This window comes from Alternaria arborescens, assembly GCF_004154835.1.
Source record: "Alternaria arborescens strain FERA 675 chromosome Unknown contig_49, whole genome shotgun sequence".
NCBI lineage: Eukaryota > Fungi > Ascomycota > Dothideomycetes > Pleosporales > Pleosporaceae > Alternaria > Alternaria arborescens.
The window spans coordinates 71,578-91,350 of record NW_021167904.1 but is presented as its reverse complement, the minus strand read 5'-3'; the positions used below and the strand labels follow the sequence as shown (position 1 = coordinate 91,350).

Genomic DNA, 19,773 nt, shown 5'->3' with positions numbered 1-19,773 from the left:
TGCCCCTATGACTTTCGAGCAGATTTTGGAGCATCGATATTTCGATAGCAGACACACGCATACTTCATTTTTGACACCTACATCCTGATCTCAATGGCGATTTCAGTCCTTTTGGAAATTTTGGCGATCCTCGATCTTCTTGTTCAAGGCCCTTCGACTAGATCGGTGCAGGACCCAGACTATGCGGAATACATGGAGGAAATCTTGGCACAGATTGCAGCAAGATTGGAATCCCCATTGACAACTGAGGAAATCAGAGAGCGTCTTTTGCAAGAGCTGCGAGTCAGAAGGAGGTATCCCAATGATGTTCTAAAATTCCTTCTCCTTCAGGGCACGGAAACGATCCAACTCGAACTTGACCGCGAGAGTAAACGGCAGATCGAAGAGCACGTAAAGACACTTCAACGAAAAGATCCTATAGGAGGAGCGCAGCGGTCTCGACGCGCACGATCCACCGTTCCGGATGCTGCTAAGCAACAGAAAAGAGCTTCAAGCGTTGCCACCTCTGGATCCTTGCAGAGCTCCAACGTCAGTGTATACTCATCAAGGATCAACGAGAGGAATGCGGTATCGAAGCTGAAGATAGCAACCAAGGTAACAATCTCCAAGCTGTGCACGCCAAGAATGCTGACCTGGATAGCGAAAACGCAAAACACAACGGGATGACGCCATACTATCAAACAACCCTGTACCTAGTGCCAAAAACCCTTGCGCTTCCGATTGTTTTCAGGCCACCGTTCCTTCAGAGGCGATCGTAGATCTGCCAATTTCGACCTCAGATGAATCATTGTCTGGACGACGACCACCAGTCCCTGAGACTACGAAGCGAAGCAATGACTCAATCGATCCACATGCGTCGATTCATGCCACTTCCAAGAGAAAATTGTCATCTACGGATATCGTCGAATCTACTCAGGCAGTCATGGCTTCTGAGCTAGCCTTCTATAAGAAACGCTATCAGAAAGTTAAAGAGGAATGCCTCATCCTGGAAAACCAGCGGCGACAAGTCGCAGGCCTAGGGCAACTACCGGGAGACGTAACAACAGTTCTCAATCAAAACACCCGAAGAATCGCAACGCTGGAGATGAGGCTCAAAGATCGATCAATTCTGGAACGGTATTTATCATTCGGCAAGACCCCGAATGTCATGCAAAACTCACAACGACTTATTGGTCTATACCAAGACCTTAAAAATAGCATCGCTATGGTGCTAGTTAAGAATAGCGCCAAAGAGTATGCTACCGGGAGCCTCCTAGGTATCTCAGCCGACTTAGATAGTCTTTTGTGCAGCGTGTTTGGAATTAACACTCCTTGCAATCTCGAGGAGAAACGATGCAGCTTCCCGGCTTTAACATCCTTCGAGCTTATGCAAGCTCTGACAGGAGCTTGCATCTACAACTGGATTTTTGGGGCCGAGTTTCAAGCGCATGTGATGCGCACCACACCGCTCTTAGAAGAGTATCGCAGCCTTATCACTACCTGTGGTAAGCTCGAAACTATCGACTCCAAGTAGGACAGTGCTTATATCTTACAGGTAGTCGCGAGAGTCTCTGTGACTTGGACCTCGCAGTCCACAGGTCCATCTTAGAGAGTGAAAGCTTCAAGAAAGTTATCATCCCAAAGATGGCCAGAATGTTCAGAAAGCGCCTTACACATACAATCAAGCTTCTCCTCAAAAAGAAGTCTAAAAGCAAAGCGATCAAGAAACTGCGATCATCGTTAAAGCCCGTGTTCACGTTGGCAGTAGAGGTTCGCGCAGAGTCCTTGCTAAGCGCCAGTAACTTCGAACTCATATGGCCTGTAGCAGGATCAGCGGTCAGTGGAGCAGACATGGAAATGACCAGTTCAAAACCGATTGCAGGTCCGGGAGTTGTCAAGTTGCCTCTTCTTCCAGGTCTACGTGCATTTCCCAAAAAGAAGACGATGGTTGGATATCAAGGATTCGCACAGGAAACATCGATCAAACTGCCGCAAGATTACGTAGTCAAAGCATTAGTACTCTGTTAAAATGAAAATCACGTTCAGGGGATCGCTGGGATCGCGGACACTATCGCTGATGCACTTCTGCTAGGTAACTCGTGAAAGGAACCAAGCCTAACTGATCTTCACCCTACTGCAGCCTGTTACTTGGGTGGTATGACATCCCGCATGGACTTAGTATCGATCCTTTGAAATGTGCTGTAGGCGGGACGCTGTGGTTCCGTGGCATGCGGGTTAGCAGCCGAGCCGCCGGAACAACTGTGCCACACAAATTGATAACGAACTTGGAACCAATCAGACGAGTCCAAGAACCAGCCACGTTCCATTATTAATTTTCTGACGCAACATCCTGGGCAAGTGTCACACCGGCGGCTGAAGCCTTCCATCACAAGTCTGATTAGGATTGACTCCCGATGCAACAGTGTTACGACAAGAAAATAAAGCAGCACAATTCGGTCCGGGCCCTAGCTCAGCATGTATGCTCAGACAATATCCGCAGCAGCTTGAAGCATGGATCTGTCACCAAGCGTGCATGTTGTTTCCAATCAACGCCGCTTTTACGAGGCAATTTCAAACAACGATAAGGCTCTTCTCAGACTCCATGCTGAATGCTCAGGGGCTTCCACTCGATCCCCGCAAGCTTGATGCATGCAGTAAATCAGTGTGTCCAAGCGATGGGTTGCAAAGAGTGCATCTTCTCATTCCATGTTTACCTGACTTCGATGGTAGAACGGAGCAACTGACGTAGCAGAACGGCACTACCACGAGGAAAGAATTACAGTCAACAATCTGCAAAGATTTCGTGTATGCATCCGGAGCGGTGCGACCAGGATCCAGGTGTGGACCGTTGCTCAGCCTCGTCGGCAAGGTTTAAACGCTTCGGCGTGGCACCATCTACGCAACCGAGAACCTTTAAGCACAGACTCACCATGCTAGTGTACCCTCAGCTACTTTAGCACCCGTCGGTCCCTCGGTTACGATACGATTTGTCTTCTGATGAACGCGTGAATGTCGCCTACGCCCCACACTTGTGAAAGTGGTCAATCCAACATCGCTAATGCCACCAAAGAAAGATCAACTCTCGCCGGCAGACTTGCGCCAGAAAGCCCATAGTCATGGCATTCGATTTCCTGGACCGGTACCTCCATCAGCATGGCCGAATGAGTACAAACACAACTTTGAAGTCATACGCGCACTCCAGTTCTTGCGTTACGAAGACTACAAAGATACCGAGCGCATTCCTACTAGTCATAAAGTGGGTTACCAGAAACGCGTCAAGGAACTGCGTGAGAAAGTCCGATATCTACTCAAGGATATCGATCCCAACGAGTCTTCATGGCGCAAGCTTGAAGACCCTATATTCGGCATATTTGACGACCCAGTCATATGGTACGTCGTAGACCATGCGGACTTCTGCATAGCTGAGCTGACTTGAACAAGTGAAAAATGCAACAATGAATTGTTGAAGTCAGATTATGAGGCGGTCTCTTCTAACAACGAGCTTCAGAGCAGGCTTCATGATAGACGAAACATGAGAAGACTTTGCGCTTGCAATGGTAGGCGGCCACAGGGACAGATGAAAGATGAGTAAGTCCTCTTCAGTCGACTTATCGACCATGAGCTGAGAAGGTAGTGACGAAGAGGCCGGATCTATCTTTTGCTCAGTAAGGGAGGAGACTATAACCCACGCACCTGGAGATCATCTTGACGCTTCAAGAATTTCCATGCGACCAGATGCCGCGATAGGTTTACGGAAACCATCATCCGTAGCATGGAATGAAACTCATTTTCCGGCGAAGAACAGACACGACTTATTTCTACCGTTTCTCGTCATTGAAGCGAAGAAAGAGAAAGACGCGCCAGGGTTTCGATCGATCCAGTACCAGACCGCGTTTCCTGTTCGACGATTTTTGAAGGCTCAGTCTGACATCGATAGTCGTGACACATCTTGTGAGCCTTGCTTGGTCTGGTTCTTCGCGTATCAAGGTGAGCAATGGCGATTACATGCAGGCACTCTAGATCACGACAAAGTGGTGAGTTTTGTCTCGTAGACTTGGCGGGTGTCAGAGCTGACCGTGCCAATCGTTCTAGAGAATCTATGATCTATGGCAAGGGACAATACAGTCACAGGATGGGGCGCTACAATTGCTACTCATCGTCGATTATATCTGGTCGTGGGCACGGGATATATATCGCACGACTGTCAGGAACCTCATTGCGAATTCAAGGACTAGCTTTCGTATTGTTTCTCCAGTTTCTACAGATCGATTCCGCAACTCGATTTCACTCTGTCCCACTTCCAGCTCAGCGCTTGATTCCCAAGATCTAGACGGAATACAGATCGACGGCACTGTGGCTGAACGCGATCGATCTCAGCGACAAGAGAGTACAGAACCAGTGTTTCTCAAAGACGCAACAACTCATCCGTTCCTTCGTTGGGCAGTCGGTCACTCAGAGTCGCCTTCTTGGACTGCACTTGGCAGCATTCGTCACGCCAATATCGTACAGCTCGAGTTCCAATATCACCATCACTGCGCAGCCGCTACCTTTTTGGAAGAGGACATACTCTCGAACCAAGATCGATCATTGAAGTCACTGTTAGAAAATCACTCTATCATAATATCTAGAGAACAGTTGGATGATGTCGCATTTATTTGGGGAGCGCGCAATCAATCGGTCCAGGGCCTTGGTCTGGCACATGCCATGCGAGCCACATTCTATTTCAAAACTTACTGCAGCCAATCTTCATGGCAGATTAAGCGAGTATTACATTGCAACATATGGGAAGAAGAGCAGATCCCTTTCTCCAAACATCCCAACACGGAAGACATTATGAAAGCCATGCTGAAAGTTCGTAACATTCACGGCAGAGCATCCGCATGGCTTGCTCTACGATCTACGGACTTGATTTTGCGGCCAACACAAGGAGGGGGAGGCCTGGAGTGGGTACTACCTGCAGACAGCAACCTATCAGAGAAGGTATCTGATATCCTTAGTGGACTTGCAACTGGAAGAAGTCAAGGTACTGAAGGCGTATGTCGCGTCCGCCTTGACAATGGGCTCTTCTGGACTGCTACCGTCTTGAGCAATCAAGATCAATGTTTACCCCCATCATGGGGGGAAGACAATAGGACTGGAGACTATCTGCTTGCTATTCGTTCCTCTTCATGGTCTGATACGGTTCCCAAGTTTTGCTTGTTTGTACCTGCCGAGACCGACTACGAGTCTGGGAGCGAGCTGTTACACTTTCTCGACCTAGCTGTATCAGAGAACAGTTTCTATAGTGATGACAACTGTCAGTTGAGTAATCATGACAGCATGGCACTCCGTCACGGATTCTGTACATGGCGCACAGCGCTTACGCTCGAGAGGAAGAACACTGCGTGATCGCCTAGACCATCCTTAGGGTGGGTTGATGCGCGCTAGCACGCGACGATGTAGTGTATGACATCCTCACTTGCTACCATAGTATCATTGTTAACCACATCTCATGAATCATATTGTCAACATAACTGTCAGACCAAATATGTGCTGTCAAGCTTAGACTTCCCCTTCTCCTTAGAGCAACTAGCACGGGATCTAAACGTGTCGCATTAGTGTCTGATTGTTGCATTGAATCCATAAAACCCCATTCCGCCTAGAGAAGCATAACAGCGCTCAGCGAGATTGATATCATGCTTACCAGCCCAAGCAATGCTTCGTCTGGGAGCTCATATCTGTTATTGACACCTCGATCTTCCATCGTTTGTTAAATATACTACTGCTCATGGCAATACAGACTGCAGTTGATGTGACGTGAGAAATGCTAGCTATCAGGTGTGGCTGAGGACGTGGGAACACTCTAGTAGGTCAAGTTGGCTGGCGATTTCGTATACACCTGTCTTAGGTCTTACACAGCCGAAGTCGTCCTAGCAGATGCTGCAGAATTGACTCAGCTTGACAATTAAACTTCTTCTAGCAGGATTCCTCATAACTGGTCTTCGATTCAAGGAACGAGACAATTGTCACAGCATTGAAGTTACAGTGTTGGTGCGGCTGGAATGCTCGACGTGGTATGTTGTTTCGGCCTATGCAGTGTATTCTTGTAGTGAATACTCTGAGCCGCAGTAACGGACAGGAGAGAGACATTACGAGTCGAGATGCTGTGGTACCTTTTACGGCGTGAAAACTTAGAGCTATGGCCATAGCTACTCCAAAAGCTGACAGGATACCTACCTATAGTTTCTAATCGCCCTCTAAGTCTGAGGAAGCACATAAGCGTGAGGCTGAAAAGCAACAGCTACATGAGGCTGCGGCTGCTAAAAGATTCTCTAGAGACGAGCTTCAAGCTGCTGCCAAGTTCCTCCAATACCAGGAGAAGGAAAAGCGTCGTGTGGTATTCACGATACCTGAGTAACCTCATCTTTGTGGTAGTGAGCATGGTGTTGGTGGGGCACGAGCCCGGTCTGCACGGCAAGTGTCGCCTAGATCATCTCAAGATCGTTGACGATACCCCGCACGAGGCTGAGTTCCAGCTGCTTCCTTTCTATCACTCTTCGCTGCCTGTTGCCCAGTTTCTTCCCATAATCTCCTCTCATCAAATATCTTGTTCAGCATCGAAACTCCTTTGACCGCTTGTACGGTCGGCCATTAGAGTGAACGACGTACTGGCTGGTGATTAACACATCCTCACTACAACATGACTTCTTACACTTACTCCGACCTGCGCGAGAACGAGATACGACTGCTCCGGCTACTTCCTGCCAACGGCAACTCTACTGACGGCATTTGCATTGTTCTGGACCACGCACCACTCTTTCCCCGGGATATGCAGTCGCAATCGCAAGCACGACTTCGTTCTAAAATCAAACTTAGGGAGCAGTTGCCAGATGATTGGAGGGTGTTTGCAAATCCGGAGGGTAAACACTTCTTTGCATCAGGCTGGGATGTGCAATACGAGCACCCAAATGCAGCTATCGATGCAAGACTTTATGAAGCGCCCGTTGGAGGTACTCGAGACAACTCGCAGCCTGATTAAGAGGCGCTTTCGTACGTTTGGGGTTCACCAGATGACTCAGTGTCTATATTGGTATATGGAGATGACACTGCGCTTTCCAAACCCATTGAAGAGCGGGTAATGTTCTCAATGCAGGTCCGCCGGAATCTTGCAGATACACTACGTCATTTGCGTCTAGTCGATACACATCGAGTCCTTTGGGTGGATGCAGTGTGCATAAACCAACGCAACATGGCAGAGCGTAGCCGAGATGTAACTCGGATGGGATTGATATACCATCAGGCAAGAAGAGTTGTCGCGTGGCTAGGGATGTCTACCTCGGCAGTGGTCAAGCACTTGCAGCGCTAAAACATCTGGCAAATGTAGTGGAGATATCGGACGATGGCTTGATCTTCCGCTCGACGAATAACAAGAGTAACTGGCGTCCTCGCGTCGACAAACCACCTCTAGACGATGAGACATGCAAAGAACTCGTAGCCCTCTTCTCTCGTCCCTACTTCTACAGACTGTGGATCGTCCAAGAGCTTCGCCTGGCCAGCCAACATTCTCTGATACAATGTGGAGGCGACATCCTCACTTTGTCTGAACTTCGGAGAGCGACAGAAGCGCTTTCTGAGGCTAGACACGTTCCATCACTGCTTGGTAGACACATGAACTGGTTGGCTTTCTCAACTAGTCCTCACACAATGTTCATTGCGCTTCTTGGTCAGAGTCGCGCTCGCCAGTGTTCCGACATGCGCGATAAGATCTACGGTCTGTTGAGTTTACTGCCCTCACAGCTAGCCGCTCGTATCAAGCCCAATTACACCATATCTTACCAGGATGTGTACAAAGAGTTCTGCTTAAACTACATGCATATCACGGAACGCCTGGATCTCGTACCAATGTGTAGCACCCAAAGATCTGATGAGACAGGTGCAACCCTTGCCTCCTGGACTTTGGATCTGTCATGTATAGCTCTCAAGACAGTACGCCTCAGAGTGATGCAAGCAGCAGCAAATTCACGAAGCGAGTACAGCTATGTCCCACCCCATCGATTAGATGTCACAGGTATTCGCCACGCGAGAGTTGTCACTCGAAGCGCACCAATCCCGCCGAATACTGCACAAGCCGCTGAGCTGTTCGAGACACATCGACCCAGTGGATTGTCCAACAAACTTACCCGACCGATGAAAGCGTGCTCGATGCATGGATAAGACTTCTCCAACTCGACCTGCTTCGAGACAGACATAGGCACACTGATCAGCTGCCCCTATTGGAGGATCTAAGAACGCGCTGGTCTGATGCAATCACTCAATATCGAACGCCTTGGGAGTCAAGTCTGATCTCTCCCCTTACAATAGAGTATCTGCTTGGTGCATCATTGATGGAGTTAGATAATGGCTACCTCGGCTTTGGACCATCCGATGTACAACCTGGAGATAGTGTCGTTGTACTCCTGGGCTGCTATACTCCAATGATTCTGCGCCCTCAGGGGGACGGAGCCTATATTGTTATCGGGAGCTGCTATGTACAGGGTCTGATGAACGGCGAAGCGTTACTAGGAAACCTACCAAGATCATGGACGGTACAACAACATCTGAATGATGGTGCCATTGTCTTCAAGTACTACAACAGAGACACAGAATGCTTAACGAGCGAAGATCCACGACTGCCTCCTCTTGGCGAGATTTGGAGAAGGATGTACAGACCGCGTACCCCAGATGATCCATTACATGTAGCATACTTCGAACACATTCCCACGGGTTGGATTTTCAGTTCAGATCCGAGACTCGCACCCCATGTTTTGCGCAGTCGAAGAGTCAACTTAGAGACTTTCGTACTGAGTTGATGCATGTTGCATGGCCGTCCTCGCACTCTGGACTTTACTACTTTCAGCCTGAGCCCTCCGATCGCGAGATGTGTTGGTTCTCTTGCATCCATTCCAGGTACAATCAGCTTGGTATCAGATGTGGCGACAAGTCAGCCAAACCAGCCGTGGCCGTAAGCTTGGTTTGTAGAGGTTATTGGTGTTGTAGGCTTAGCCTAATAGGCTTGATAGCTGTGGTGCTTAATACATAGCTAGATCAAAAGTACAGTTTGCAGTTACAGTTATCTGTATCATATACAACACGACCATGTTCCAGAATATTATTATCTCTTTATAATACAAAACATTTTGTACAACACATTTCGTTCAGAAGGCAAGCATAGCAAATGCGAATGCAGGTGCCAAGATAGCTAGGCCAGCGTTCTGCATGGCAGAGGCGGCACTTCCAGTTTGCTTAGGATCAGCGATACCTGAAGCGGTGCTGGAGCCAGAAGGCGAGCTCGAAGAAGACCCGACCATGGAAGACAAGCTGGGTGTTCCTTGTGAGGATGTAGAAGTAGGATTTGAGCTTGCCGATGTGGAGGCGGAGTCGGTTCCAACGCGGTTGGCAGAGTCGCCAAATTTACGGTACCAGTTGTCCTTGTGATCACCAAGACACTCGCCGACAGTGACTCCTTTGTAACCAAGGTCGGTGATGGTTTTGAGCATGAGCTCTGTGAGCTCGTTGGCGGTCTCATGGATGATGTCGTGCGAGATAGAGATTGTAGAGTTCTTTTCAGGTGTCATACCAGGCGCAGTCATGTTGCCATTGAACCAGTCGAGCGAGTTTTGGAACGTATTTCGGGGTTGCTGCTGGTAGTCATCCGTATCAAGCTTGAAGTAGATGATGTGATAACCCATATCCTGCATAAATTGCTCACAACCAGAGTCAGTCGTGCAGCTAGAATAAGGCGGTCGAATGTAAGTCGGAATCTTCCCGACAATGTTGTTCAGTGCACCCTCCACATTGAGAATCTGGTTCTTGCGAACATCTGCGTTGATCTTAGACAAGTCGAGATGCGTCCATGTGTGGGACGCAATCTGATGTCCCTCGGCATCCATGCGCTTTATCACATCGATGTACTCTTGAGTCTCGTCGATCTGCCCCTTGCCATTGTTGTTGCCAGTGATGAAGAAGGTCGCTTTTGCGTCGTACCTTTTGAACAAATCCAGGATAGTTGTGGTCGTGTCTTTCATTGGTCCGTCATCGTAAGTGATAGCGACCTGACCCGGATCTTTACAAGCCCAGAATCCACCATAGATACCGTTACCTCCATAGGGAACTGAGCCAATCTTTGCTCGGGGGATGGACTCGGTACTCTCGCCAGCTGGCTTCTGATTCTCCGGACACCCAGGCCCGTAGTTGTATTGGCAGCCGGGAGAGGAGCAATAACTAGAGTTGGAGCCACAGTCTGCCTGTTTCAGTACACTATCATCGTGGTGCTCAATCTACGTACAGCCAGCTGTTGAACAGCAGCCTCTATCTTCAGGGCATGATCCAATACCCTCGCCACATTCTTTGGGACTTGCGCGTGCCTCCAAGGCCGATTTTATACGTGAGTCGATGCCGAAAGTTCCAGTCTTGAGGCTGTCGAGCAAGGCACTGATCCTTTTGTCATGAGATTGGATCTGCGGCAGTCCAAAGCCACCATGAGCATTTGCGAAAGATGAGAGAGCCGCTGCAGCCGCGACAGTGATGGAGAGGCGCATCGTGCGAGCCGAACAAGTCGAGATTTGATTAATGTACAGTATTGTATAAGCGAGCGAGCGGATGTGTGAGCGCAACTGCTAGACAGTTTATCGCGTAGTAAGCTCCAAACGAGTGTCGTGCCGTGGCATAAAGAACGTTATGAGCCCGAGGAGGAGGAACAGAGGAAACAGCAGGACACGATGCGTGACAGATGCAAGACATAAAGGGCCAACGGCCGAAAGCCAGAAGGATGCCTCGCTTGCAAGGCAATACCAATTTCTTCTCGCACCATAGCCGAAGCGGAAACTCGCAGCGGAGAAGTTGAATATGGTCACTGGTGGCCTAAGAAAGGAAGGCTGGAAAGATCTTAGACTCTGCTTAGTGTAAGGCTGCCTGGTTCCACACGGCAGCCACGAGGTGTGGGTTTGTAGATGAAACCATTGTCAAGGCGCTGCGTCCAGCCCTGGAGGTTGCCAAGCTGCATCTCTCTGCAAAGTGGGTGGTGGTAAAGTGCTTTAAGGATCGTTGCACTATCGATGTTGTTGGCGGCTAAGGGTTTGGGTTTCTTCCAGTTGCAACCCGCGGCACGACCAAGGATGTCATCTAGCGTCGCCTTCTCTTCGTATGTGCACTCAAGATCGGATTTGATCCCATGGTTGGATTTAATGGTAAAACCGGTGAGCTGAATTAGGCAGATGCTGAGTGCCTGTTGCCGCTAAGCTTGATCAGAGCTGCTAGCAGGTGTTGAGTTGAACGCTGATAGGTGTCAATTCCATGAACCGTCAGGGGTTGCCGCTCGAGCCCCTGACTAGTCTCGGTTGCGCGGTGGTAAAGATAGCGAGGCACGGACAAATCCGAGCGAGCCGCGACTAAATGAGCAGCTCCGCTTTTCTTAGTTTGAGACTGACACATGTCAGAGCCTGAGGTGTTCGCACTATCTTTGAGTCACGCACACAACAGAGACTTCTACATCTTCTACTACCACTGTCGCGCTTGCTAGCTCTTTCATCATAGCGAGACACAAATTTCCCGATCAGCACTGCTTACTCAAATTCGACAGGCTTACCAGCATCTGACTAGCCACCATCCAAATGCGCTTGGCCGGCCACTTGGATACTTGTCTTACTGACTGTGTGCTGTGTTTCTAGGCTTATAGAGGCGCGTCGCCTCATCTGTCGCGTCCGCTGTACATACAGTGTTCCCCCAACGCTCGGCATCGTTCACGTATTCCTGATCCCCACGTACCCAAGAATCGGCGTCCGCTCTATACACTTGATGGCTTTGGTGGCTAGCTGCGGCGTGCTCGGGATGGTTCCGAAACCGTATCGTCCATATAGCTTGGCGAAGATGCAGTTCCGGAGGTCCTTGTACTTGCTTCAACAGAGGAGGATGTGGGCGGCGATCCTTCGCCGCGCTCTGCAGCTGCAGAAGGGCCTAGTAATGTCTGGAACCTATCGATTGCATATAGAGCCGTTGAGACCGATCTCCTCAGCCCGCAGTTCTATCGGCAGCGTGCTCTTCTGCTTGATAAGCTTTTCGCGGAGTTGCAGCATCTCCCTGGTGGGCGTCGGCGTGTATATGCTGCGCGGTCTTTTTTGACATTCTCCATGCGCGAGGACACTACCGCTCCGTCTGCGTCTTGCGCCGACTTCTGAGTGTTGTTGCGAGTGGATGTAGCTGTGCAGGCGGGTCTACTGGCTGCTGGCGGCGGCTGTCCTCCATACGGTGGCTTCCTTGGCAGCCTGGGGGGCAACCTCACTTCACGCGATATCTCATCATTCTGATGCAAACCCCAATAGCAAGCACAGATGGAAAGACTTAGACAGTGTGCAAGAACGTCCCTGTACGAACTGCAAGTGAGACATATACTAACTTGGTCCATGCACCATTTCGGCGGTTGGCAGCACGAAGCGTTGACGATTCGCGACGTAGCCGGTGAAGGCTATGAAAACGAAGACGTTGATGATCTCAACGTGGTTAGCAAATCTGCGGTATCTGATATCGAGTGCGACAAGTCTAGCATGAAGTAGCTACTTCTGTTACGAGATAAGTATACACAAAAGGAAGATAGACGCAGGGTACGGTGGCTGCATCTAACTGTTGAGGCTTGCGGGTAGAGCCACGTTAGATTACCCCACGACAATGTACCCTGTCTATGCGCGTAATACCTAAGCTCGGCCCTTTTACGAAGATATTGGAGCCGGTTTCCACACGATCAAAGTAGGTCCGCTCACGAATCCGATTTGTATAATGTTGGGGATACTGAAAGGTGATTATTTCTTGGATTCTGCAGAAACGAGAGAGCGACTGTCATCTATCAGACGAGCTCTATACGAAACCTTTACTACTGGTTCGCGCGAAATGCGACTGTCGCCAATGAGTTTCGTCTGTTGCCTGATGACCTCGACGCGATCACTAAGGAATTTGAGCTCTATCGCCAGAGCAGATACTTGGGTGAAAATATTGTATACAGACGCTAGAAGAGCGCTCCTCCGGGCGCAAACGCGAAACCAATTAAGAGGGTACTTAGCAGTACGGTCAGTGTTAGAAGATAGCACTATTTCGCCATGTCATCGCGCTTCATGACCTCTCCAGTCTCACTACCGATCCATATCTATACGGACCTTAGATGCTACATCGCCTTATACCAAATCACGTAGATTCTAAGATCCTGTCGAAACCCGATGCAACTTGGTAACAAGGTGCAAAATGACTGCATGTCTACTCTGCATTCCCCAGAATCATCGCACGATCATGTTGTTGATGGGAGAGGCTGATGACAACTGTGGACGATATCCTTACCGAGTGGAGGCCGAGCGCACACCGATCTTGAAAACGCTCTGTTCCATTCAGAGTGAGACTAATTCTACCTAGCAGCATTAACTCCATCTGTAGAAGGGCGCGATGGGCTGGAAGGTGGGGGGCGAACGAAAGGGCCATGACGGAATGACGGCAGTACCCGAGACAAAGCAAAACAAGACGCCATCGGTTGCGAGGTGGAGGGTGAGCGAAACAGTCAAGACGGAACGAAGGGAGTACCCGAGATAAAGCAAAACAAGGGACTGGAACAAAGCAGGCGAATAGCGAAGGAAAGAAAGATCAACGGCCGAAATCAAAGCAGAGAAAGGAGCGCGCATTGGTGTGGGAGGGTAGACTGAACAAGGATGTTGCTAGCGCGTCGTAACGCCTCTAATCTGCGTTGTGTCTACGGTCAGTGCCAGCCCCGAAGGGGGTAATGGGCTTTGGAGATGAAGCAGACAGCGTGATGTGGCTGGAGCATTCTAGATTACCTGCGTCTTTTCCTTGCTTGCTTTTGCTGGTCTCAGCTCAATGCCAAGACCTGCTCGCTGAGTGCCAGACATCGATATAATGTGATTGGTCGATGTCTACAGAGTATTGTTAGATCGCAACTTTGTAGAAAAATATCAAGTCCGCTGAAGAGACAGCTAGTGTCGTAGCTACGCATGTCGGCTGGGTTCAGATGCACAAGGCTACACCCGCAGTCGTTCTAGAGTTGAAGCTTAGATCCAAAGCCCATCCTTTCGCACCATTACGGTGCTTGATCTGAAGTTGGCGTGCACCCCGTTCATTCTTGTGTATGTACGAGATGAAGGCTAATGGAACGTATAAACGCACTACCGCTGAACTATCACTTCCGAGTACGACTTAGCTTCCGATAACGAAACTAGCGGTGGTGTAACAAGAGCATCTGCTCCACATCTGGTCGTTGCGGCTCTCTCCGTTGACCGTCATGTAGTTGATGGCTCATGGTTGAACGTAGGCTCTGCTGTACGGATTGGTATTCTACGATTCCCATGTAAGCTTGTGTTCACCCCATTAGTTTGATGATCAGCTTTGGTGTTCCTTCGCATCATGACTTTATAGTATTTTGGGCAATGGACTCAACAGCTCGGGCTCGACTATCGAATCCTTCCTGCCGAATGAGTCTTGAGACCCACCCTTCAGCACTCCTCGTACTTCTAATCACTTAGGCCTCTACAGAAGAGGTATAGATGATCACCTGCTTGTATATGTTTTGCAGTCATGTGCTTCTAGTTGCAGGAGCGAGCTTGTTGAGAGAGATTCTAACCTTCTATGGAACCAATCCCACGTAGAGGATGCAAACTTGAACAGAGAGACAGCCTCGAGCCTGACAACTGAGATGTGCATGTGCATTCCAATGCCTTGGCGGAAAAAAGGCTGTGCATTACAGCTTGACGTATGCGTGATAACGATGCAGTCTTTGTTTTATCCAGTTACTAACACAGGCGAACAATCTTCCTATGAGCCGAGATCGGAGGTAGCACCCGGCGGATACACAAGATGCTTGAGTCTACATATCTGATTAACAAACATCATCGCACAACACATCAAATTCATCAAGACCATCTTGTAGTCGCAATTGGAGATATCTTTCTTGTTTAAAGAACCCACCCTACCTTTGCTATAACGAACATCTACATTATGGCTCCGCACAGCCTTGACCTCGAGGATGATATGACAGCCGTTGAGGAGATCCACACCAAAGAATCCAAGACTGGAGATGATATGATGACTACTGCATCAGATCATATGCCAAAAGAATGCATTACAGGCCTTCAGGGCAGGATTTCGTAGGGCAGCAGGTCATGCCTCTCTACGCCGATGGCAACTGGTGGCTAACTGCTTACCACGATGTCTACTTTGTCCAAGAGGACTGGGTTGAACAATTCACCATCCATAACGACCTGGACAAAACGATTCACGAGACAAGGAGACTCGAGCGTGGCAGTCGCGTGATCAAGGGGACTGAATTCATGACTGGCGTCACTGCCGGCGCAAGTTTCTCTGGATGAGGATTCAGCATGAATGTTGGCGCGACTGTCGAGAACAAAACGTTTCAGTCAAACGAGACATCGGAAGTTCAAGGATGCGAGCGAACCTTTGGAGTTGAACCGAAGAAGAGTCTCTTCGCATACCAAAAGGTATACACCTTTAAGCTGAGAGTGTGGTTCATCTGGAGGGACAAGAATCAGTTCGGTGGGAAAGATATGGTCTATGCGTACAGCTCCGGTGACGCTGTCATCAAAGAATGCGTCCAGGCCATTTCATGCGACCAATGGTACTATAGCAACGAAAAACTAGGATCCGCAACAGTCAACGTTACGATCCCATATCCTAACCCTACCCCGCGGGAACCTAGAGGAGCTGTGTGTCAGTGGAAGAACATGAACGGCGCTTCACAGCACCAGATAAGAACCAAATACCTATCTGCTGCAAAATAAGGGAGGGAGGAGCAAAGGGCAGATTCTGTAGTCGTTATCTTAGTCTGTTTTCAACACCAGGCTGCAAAGGCATAAAATGGACTTCAACACCAACATGCCGTTGGTACGTCTAGTTCAAATGAAAAACTAAACAATACGATCCATTCTTGTCAACTTTGTTTTCCAACCTGGATTTGCGTTTTGAGACAGTGCTGGGTTTAGTTAACGTCCAGTTCTAAGACATTAATAGCCCTGCATAAGTATTAAAGCTGGTTGGTTTGTAAAGAAAAGCTAGTAGTGTACGATACCAAACAACCCCTAGAGATGTCCAGTGTCGAAATCGCAAGCTATGAACAGAGTCGAAGCTCATCCCCACATCCAAGGATGCCTATCGGCTTCATCAGTGAGCAAGCTCAAAGATCCAGCGTTTGTGTCACGGTAGACCAGACAGTAGGTACAATGCAGAGGCAGCGCACACGCGACAAGAGACTCAGACGGTCGGGGTTAATTTCGTTCTGACAGCTTGCCCAAATGTTGAATGACGCAACAGATTGTAAGTCTCCAACTGGAGTAGAGCTTATCAACCATGAGTATGCTTTGTGATCTGACCCTTCTTGATTCATACCATTTCAAAGTGCTGCTAGGTTATTGCTAGAGTAAGGTAGCCTTTTCACTAATACTTCCACGATAACCTTTGCATTATGTAACCATTGACGCTGTATACACAATCGATCATGAATAGGCAGTCATTCCAGATTTACTTCCTTGCACGAGTATAGAATTCTGCTCAGGCGCCAACTCGGTACCTGCGAAATTCACTCCTCAACACCCAGGCATTCTCGATTTCTTGTACTTTCGACCCAGGTTATCTCCAACCAGAAACTTTCTTCCGACTGGATCAATATCTGCAAAATGTCCACAACACCCATCGTCAGAAAGTACAGAATCCTTGTCCCTGGGGCAGAGAACTTATTTTCAACTACATTCGCGCCTTCTGGGCTCGGGGAAAATGAGGTTCTGAACAGTTTATTCGAAGATGAGACTACTGCAGACCTTGGTTTGCCTCCCGTTGTAAGTGTCTCACACGCTGCTCAAATGATAACTTCTAACCATATTTCACAGCCTCAAAGATCCGCTCAAGACCCTAGTACCAAGAAATGCAAAGCCGAACGCTTCGCCGCCAATAACGACTCAAGCAACGAGCTCAGGAGGTCTCACCAACATAAGAAAATCAAGGAGAGTGAAAAGACTTATAAGGACAAAGCAGCACGACGTTACCACACTCTCGCAGTCGCTGCGTCAATGAAACCGTCCATCGATACTGACAAGATCTTCGAAAGCATGAGGAAGCAGAGGCACATTCCTGTACCGAAGTTTGTTTCAACCGGCCACGAGCGCCGCCGCGAAGTAAATCTCTTAGCCCGGAAGCATGTTCAACATGTCGCTCCTGCCATGTCCGCCAATATTGAGACGAACCGCGACGTTCATGGCGGTATGAACAAGTTCGATTGGGCTGAGGGCAGGCGCGAGATCCCGAAAAATCTGATCAAGATCCTTGACCACAAATTCGAGAAGCGCGTTGACGATGATGACGCAAACATTAGCTGGCTCACTATTCCCTTCTCAATCAAAACGATCAACATCGGTGGAACTTTGATCTCGGTCGCTGATATTGTAGATAAGCCTTTCCTACATCCGGAGTTTACTCTCATAGAAGCGATCATGGGTATACATGCGAAGACAGGAAAAGACGTGGTCAAGGCATACAAGCTCAAATACGAGAAGATGGAGTGTGATCAGGCTGTCGCGCGAGCGCACACCATGCTAAAGCAACAGAAGGACGCGGAGAAGCAAGCTAGAAGGGACGAGGCTGCACGGAAACGAGCCACTAAGCGGGTCGGTCTCCCAAAGGCAGCTATGGACAGTCAAGCCGCTGCTAAAGATCGGAAGAAGAAGCAGGCTCAGGCTCGAGCTGAGAAGGAAGGTGGGTTCTTATGACAGAAAGTTATGAGTAATATTCTGATATAATTGTACAACGCTGTTCCAAGCCAAGGATACATATCATCCACTCTCATTTTATTGTTCTCTTTGCTGATGATAAACGACCATATTATACATGAGGATCTTCCAAGACCAATCTACATTTCTAAACCCTGTCACTTGTGATGTGATCGTCTCAACTGTCACATGCTCTGTGCGTCTTGGAGGCGCCACAACCTTGCCTCAAATGTAATTCAGGGAGTCCAATACTTCAGCCGCCACTCTCTTACCTGCGCTTATCGCCCCATCCATGTAACCTCGCCAAAATAGTGATGTCTCCACTCCAGCGAAATGAATGCCCTGGAATGGTGTTGCAATGTATGGGCCGTACTTGGTAAGCGTTCCAGGAGGGAAGTTGCTGTTATATCCGCCGCGCGTGTATTCTTCCTGGTCCCACTGTTGGATAATCCAGTCTGTAGCGGCTGAAGCCTTTGGTCCAAATATGTTAACGAAGTCTTTAGTGACCATAGCCTGAATATCTTTGTGGGATTTCCCGTCGATCTTGCGTGCCCGATCCGCATGCATAAACGCTAGTAGGACGCCGGAGGACCCGTCTTCGGGTGAGACATCATATGTACTCACTACAAGTCCTGTATTACTGAAGGCTTGGCCGTTCAGCCCATCAGCCCTCCAAAAGGGAGTCTTGTACTTCGCGATAGCTTTGGCAACCGAACCCATAGGCATCCGCTGCGAGATTTGGTCTCGTCCCGCGGGCATCGGAGGGACCCACTGTATCCTTGATGACATGACAGGCGGCATAGCGACTACAATCTTCTTTGATGTCACACTTCCGGCATCTGTGCTGATCTCATATCCATGTTCAGTTTTCCTGACGATACGTACTGGCGCATTGAGCTTTACATGTTCAGAGCCGAGGAGTTCCGAGATTTTGATAGCAATGCTCTGGCATCCTCCTTTGCAGATCATCGATTCAGCACCATCGACCGAGCTAGTAATCTGGTTGAATGATCCCGACCCAGTTTCGTTTCGCGACGTGCCAATGCTAAGAAGAGTCGAGAGGAAAGAAACCTCGCCTGATTCTTCGCAGAAGCCAGTCGAAGCTGCGATGTCGAACACAAACCTCGCTGTGGACGAGAGATTCTTCGTGTCAAGCCAAGACGCGAATGTTTGGCTATCCCATTCGTTGGCTCGGCTATGGTCCCAGGGTGCCACGGGGTTAATCTCGCTCGCAAGGTCATTGAGTAACATCTCAGTGGTTGCCACCTGAGTGAGACTGGCAGCATCCACAGGTAAATCTCCGGTGACACTGGAATCCGAGGAGAACTTCGAACGGGTGTTGTTGATGAATAGAACGGTGCTTCCGTTGTTGTATGTAGGGATGAGCTCGACGCCCATCTCTTTGGCCATAGCGACCATGTTGGTTTGGGCCGCGCCAACAAACTGAGCTCCTCGATACGTTACAGTTCCGTCTGGAAACTTGTCATCGAAGACGCGACCACCGACTCGGTCATATGCTTCCAGTACAACGATAGATTTGTTTGCTGCCTGTAACTCTTTTGCAGCAGTGAGTCCTGAGAAGCCGGCTCCGATGATGGCAACATCGACATGGGGATGGATAGTACCAGTTGCAAGAGTCGGAAAAGTATAGTAGCTGGATGCTAGCAGGAGGGATGGTAGAACTTTGATTGCCATTTTGAAGGAGTCGCTTTGTTGTACATCCATGAGGTGAGTGTGAGACTTTTGCTGTAGGAGCTACGGATACTTATAGAGGCGACGCAGCGATCTATCATCAAACTGTCTCTAGAAAGCGCTTTAGTCCTCCCGAGATGTCATGGGCTGCCGCATAGCGATCTTGGCATGCGCGATATAGGAAAGCTCTTGGCTCTGGCGTCCGCTCCGGCCGTCTCGCACCATACAGAATTGAAGCGTTTGTTCTGGACAAGGGTGCCGATTGGATCACCGAAATCTACATTTTTCGACTCCTCAAACATCGGTGTGTCCATTGGGGAAGGGC

The 19,773-nt window shown here is 49.1% G+C and overlaps 9 protein-coding genes across 9 annotated transcripts; 7 read left to right on the top strand and 2 right to left on the bottom strand.

Moving 5' to 3' along the window:
* Positions 1-93: 93 nt before the first annotated feature.
* On the top strand, positions 94-2,007 carry AA0111_g11408 (hypothetical protein; the record flags this gene model as incomplete). Its single annotated transcript, XM_028645270.1, has 3 exons — positions 94-594; positions 641-1,484; positions 1,535-2,007. The coding sequence occupies 3 exons, from the start codon at positions 94-96 to the stop codon at positions 2,005-2,007; spliced, it is 1,818 nt and encodes a 605-aa protein (XP_028500998.1).
* A 1,030-nt stretch (positions 2,008-3,037) lies between these two features.
* On the top strand, positions 3,038-3,415 carry AA0111_g11407 (hypothetical protein; the record flags this gene model as incomplete). Its single annotated transcript, XM_028645269.1, has 1 exon — positions 3,038-3,415. One exon carries the CDS (start codon positions 3,038-3,040, stop codon positions 3,413-3,415), a length of 378 nt encoding a protein of 125 aa, XP_028501001.1.
* Positions 3,416-4,683: 1,268 nt separating this feature from the next.
* Positions 4,684-5,367, top strand: AA0111_g11406 (hypothetical protein; the record flags this gene model as incomplete). The annotated part of the gene is made up of 1 exon (XM_028645268.1): positions 4,684-5,367. The coding sequence occupies one exon, from the start codon at positions 4,684-4,686 to the stop codon at positions 5,365-5,367; it is 684 nt and encodes a 227-aa protein (XP_028501002.1).
* A 1,291-nt stretch (positions 5,368-6,658) lies between these two features.
* On the top strand, positions 6,659-6,997 carry AA0111_g11405 (hypothetical protein; the record flags this gene model as incomplete). Its single annotated transcript, XM_028645267.1, has 1 exon — positions 6,659-6,997. The coding sequence occupies one exon, from the start codon at positions 6,659-6,661 to the stop codon at positions 6,995-6,997; it is 339 nt and encodes a 112-aa protein (XP_028500999.1).
* A 2,155-nt stretch (positions 6,998-9,152) lies between these two features.
* On the bottom strand, positions 9,153-10,535 carry AA0111_g11404 (hypothetical protein; the record flags this gene model as incomplete). The annotated part of the gene is made up of 2 exons (XM_028645266.1): positions 9,153-10,237; positions 10,283-10,535. 2 exons carry the CDS (start codon positions 10,533-10,535, stop codon positions 9,153-9,155), a joined length of 1,338 nt encoding a protein of 445 aa, XP_028501000.1.
* A 4,563-nt stretch (positions 10,536-15,098) lies between these two features.
* Positions 15,099-15,350, top strand: AA0111_g11403 (hypothetical protein; the record flags this gene model as incomplete). Its single annotated transcript, XM_028645265.1, has 1 exon — positions 15,099-15,350. One exon carries the CDS (start codon positions 15,099-15,101, stop codon positions 15,348-15,350), a length of 252 nt encoding a protein of 83 aa, XP_028501004.1.
* Positions 15,351-15,359: 9 nt separating this feature from the next.
* AA0111_g11402 (hypothetical protein) lies at positions 15,360-15,779 on the top strand (the record flags this gene model as incomplete). The annotated part of the gene is made up of 1 exon (XM_028645264.1): positions 15,360-15,779. The coding sequence occupies one exon, from the start codon at positions 15,360-15,362 to the stop codon at positions 15,777-15,779; it is 420 nt and encodes a 139-aa protein (XP_028501005.1).
* An 891-nt stretch (positions 15,780-16,670) lies between these two features.
* On the top strand, positions 16,671-17,756 carry AA0111_g11401 (hypothetical protein; the record flags this gene model as incomplete). Its single annotated transcript, XM_028645263.1, has 2 exons — positions 16,671-16,829; positions 16,881-17,756. The coding sequence occupies 2 exons, from the start codon at positions 16,671-16,673 to the stop codon at positions 17,754-17,756; spliced, it is 1,035 nt and encodes a 344-aa protein (XP_028501003.1).
* A 225-nt stretch (positions 17,757-17,981) lies between these two features.
* Positions 17,982-19,451, bottom strand: AA0111_g11400 (hypothetical protein; the record flags this gene model as incomplete). Its single annotated transcript, XM_028645262.1, has 1 exon — positions 17,982-19,451. One exon carries the CDS (start codon positions 19,449-19,451, stop codon positions 17,982-17,984), a length of 1,470 nt encoding a protein of 489 aa, XP_028501019.1.
* Between the last annotated feature and the right edge of the window lie 322 nt (positions 19,452-19,773).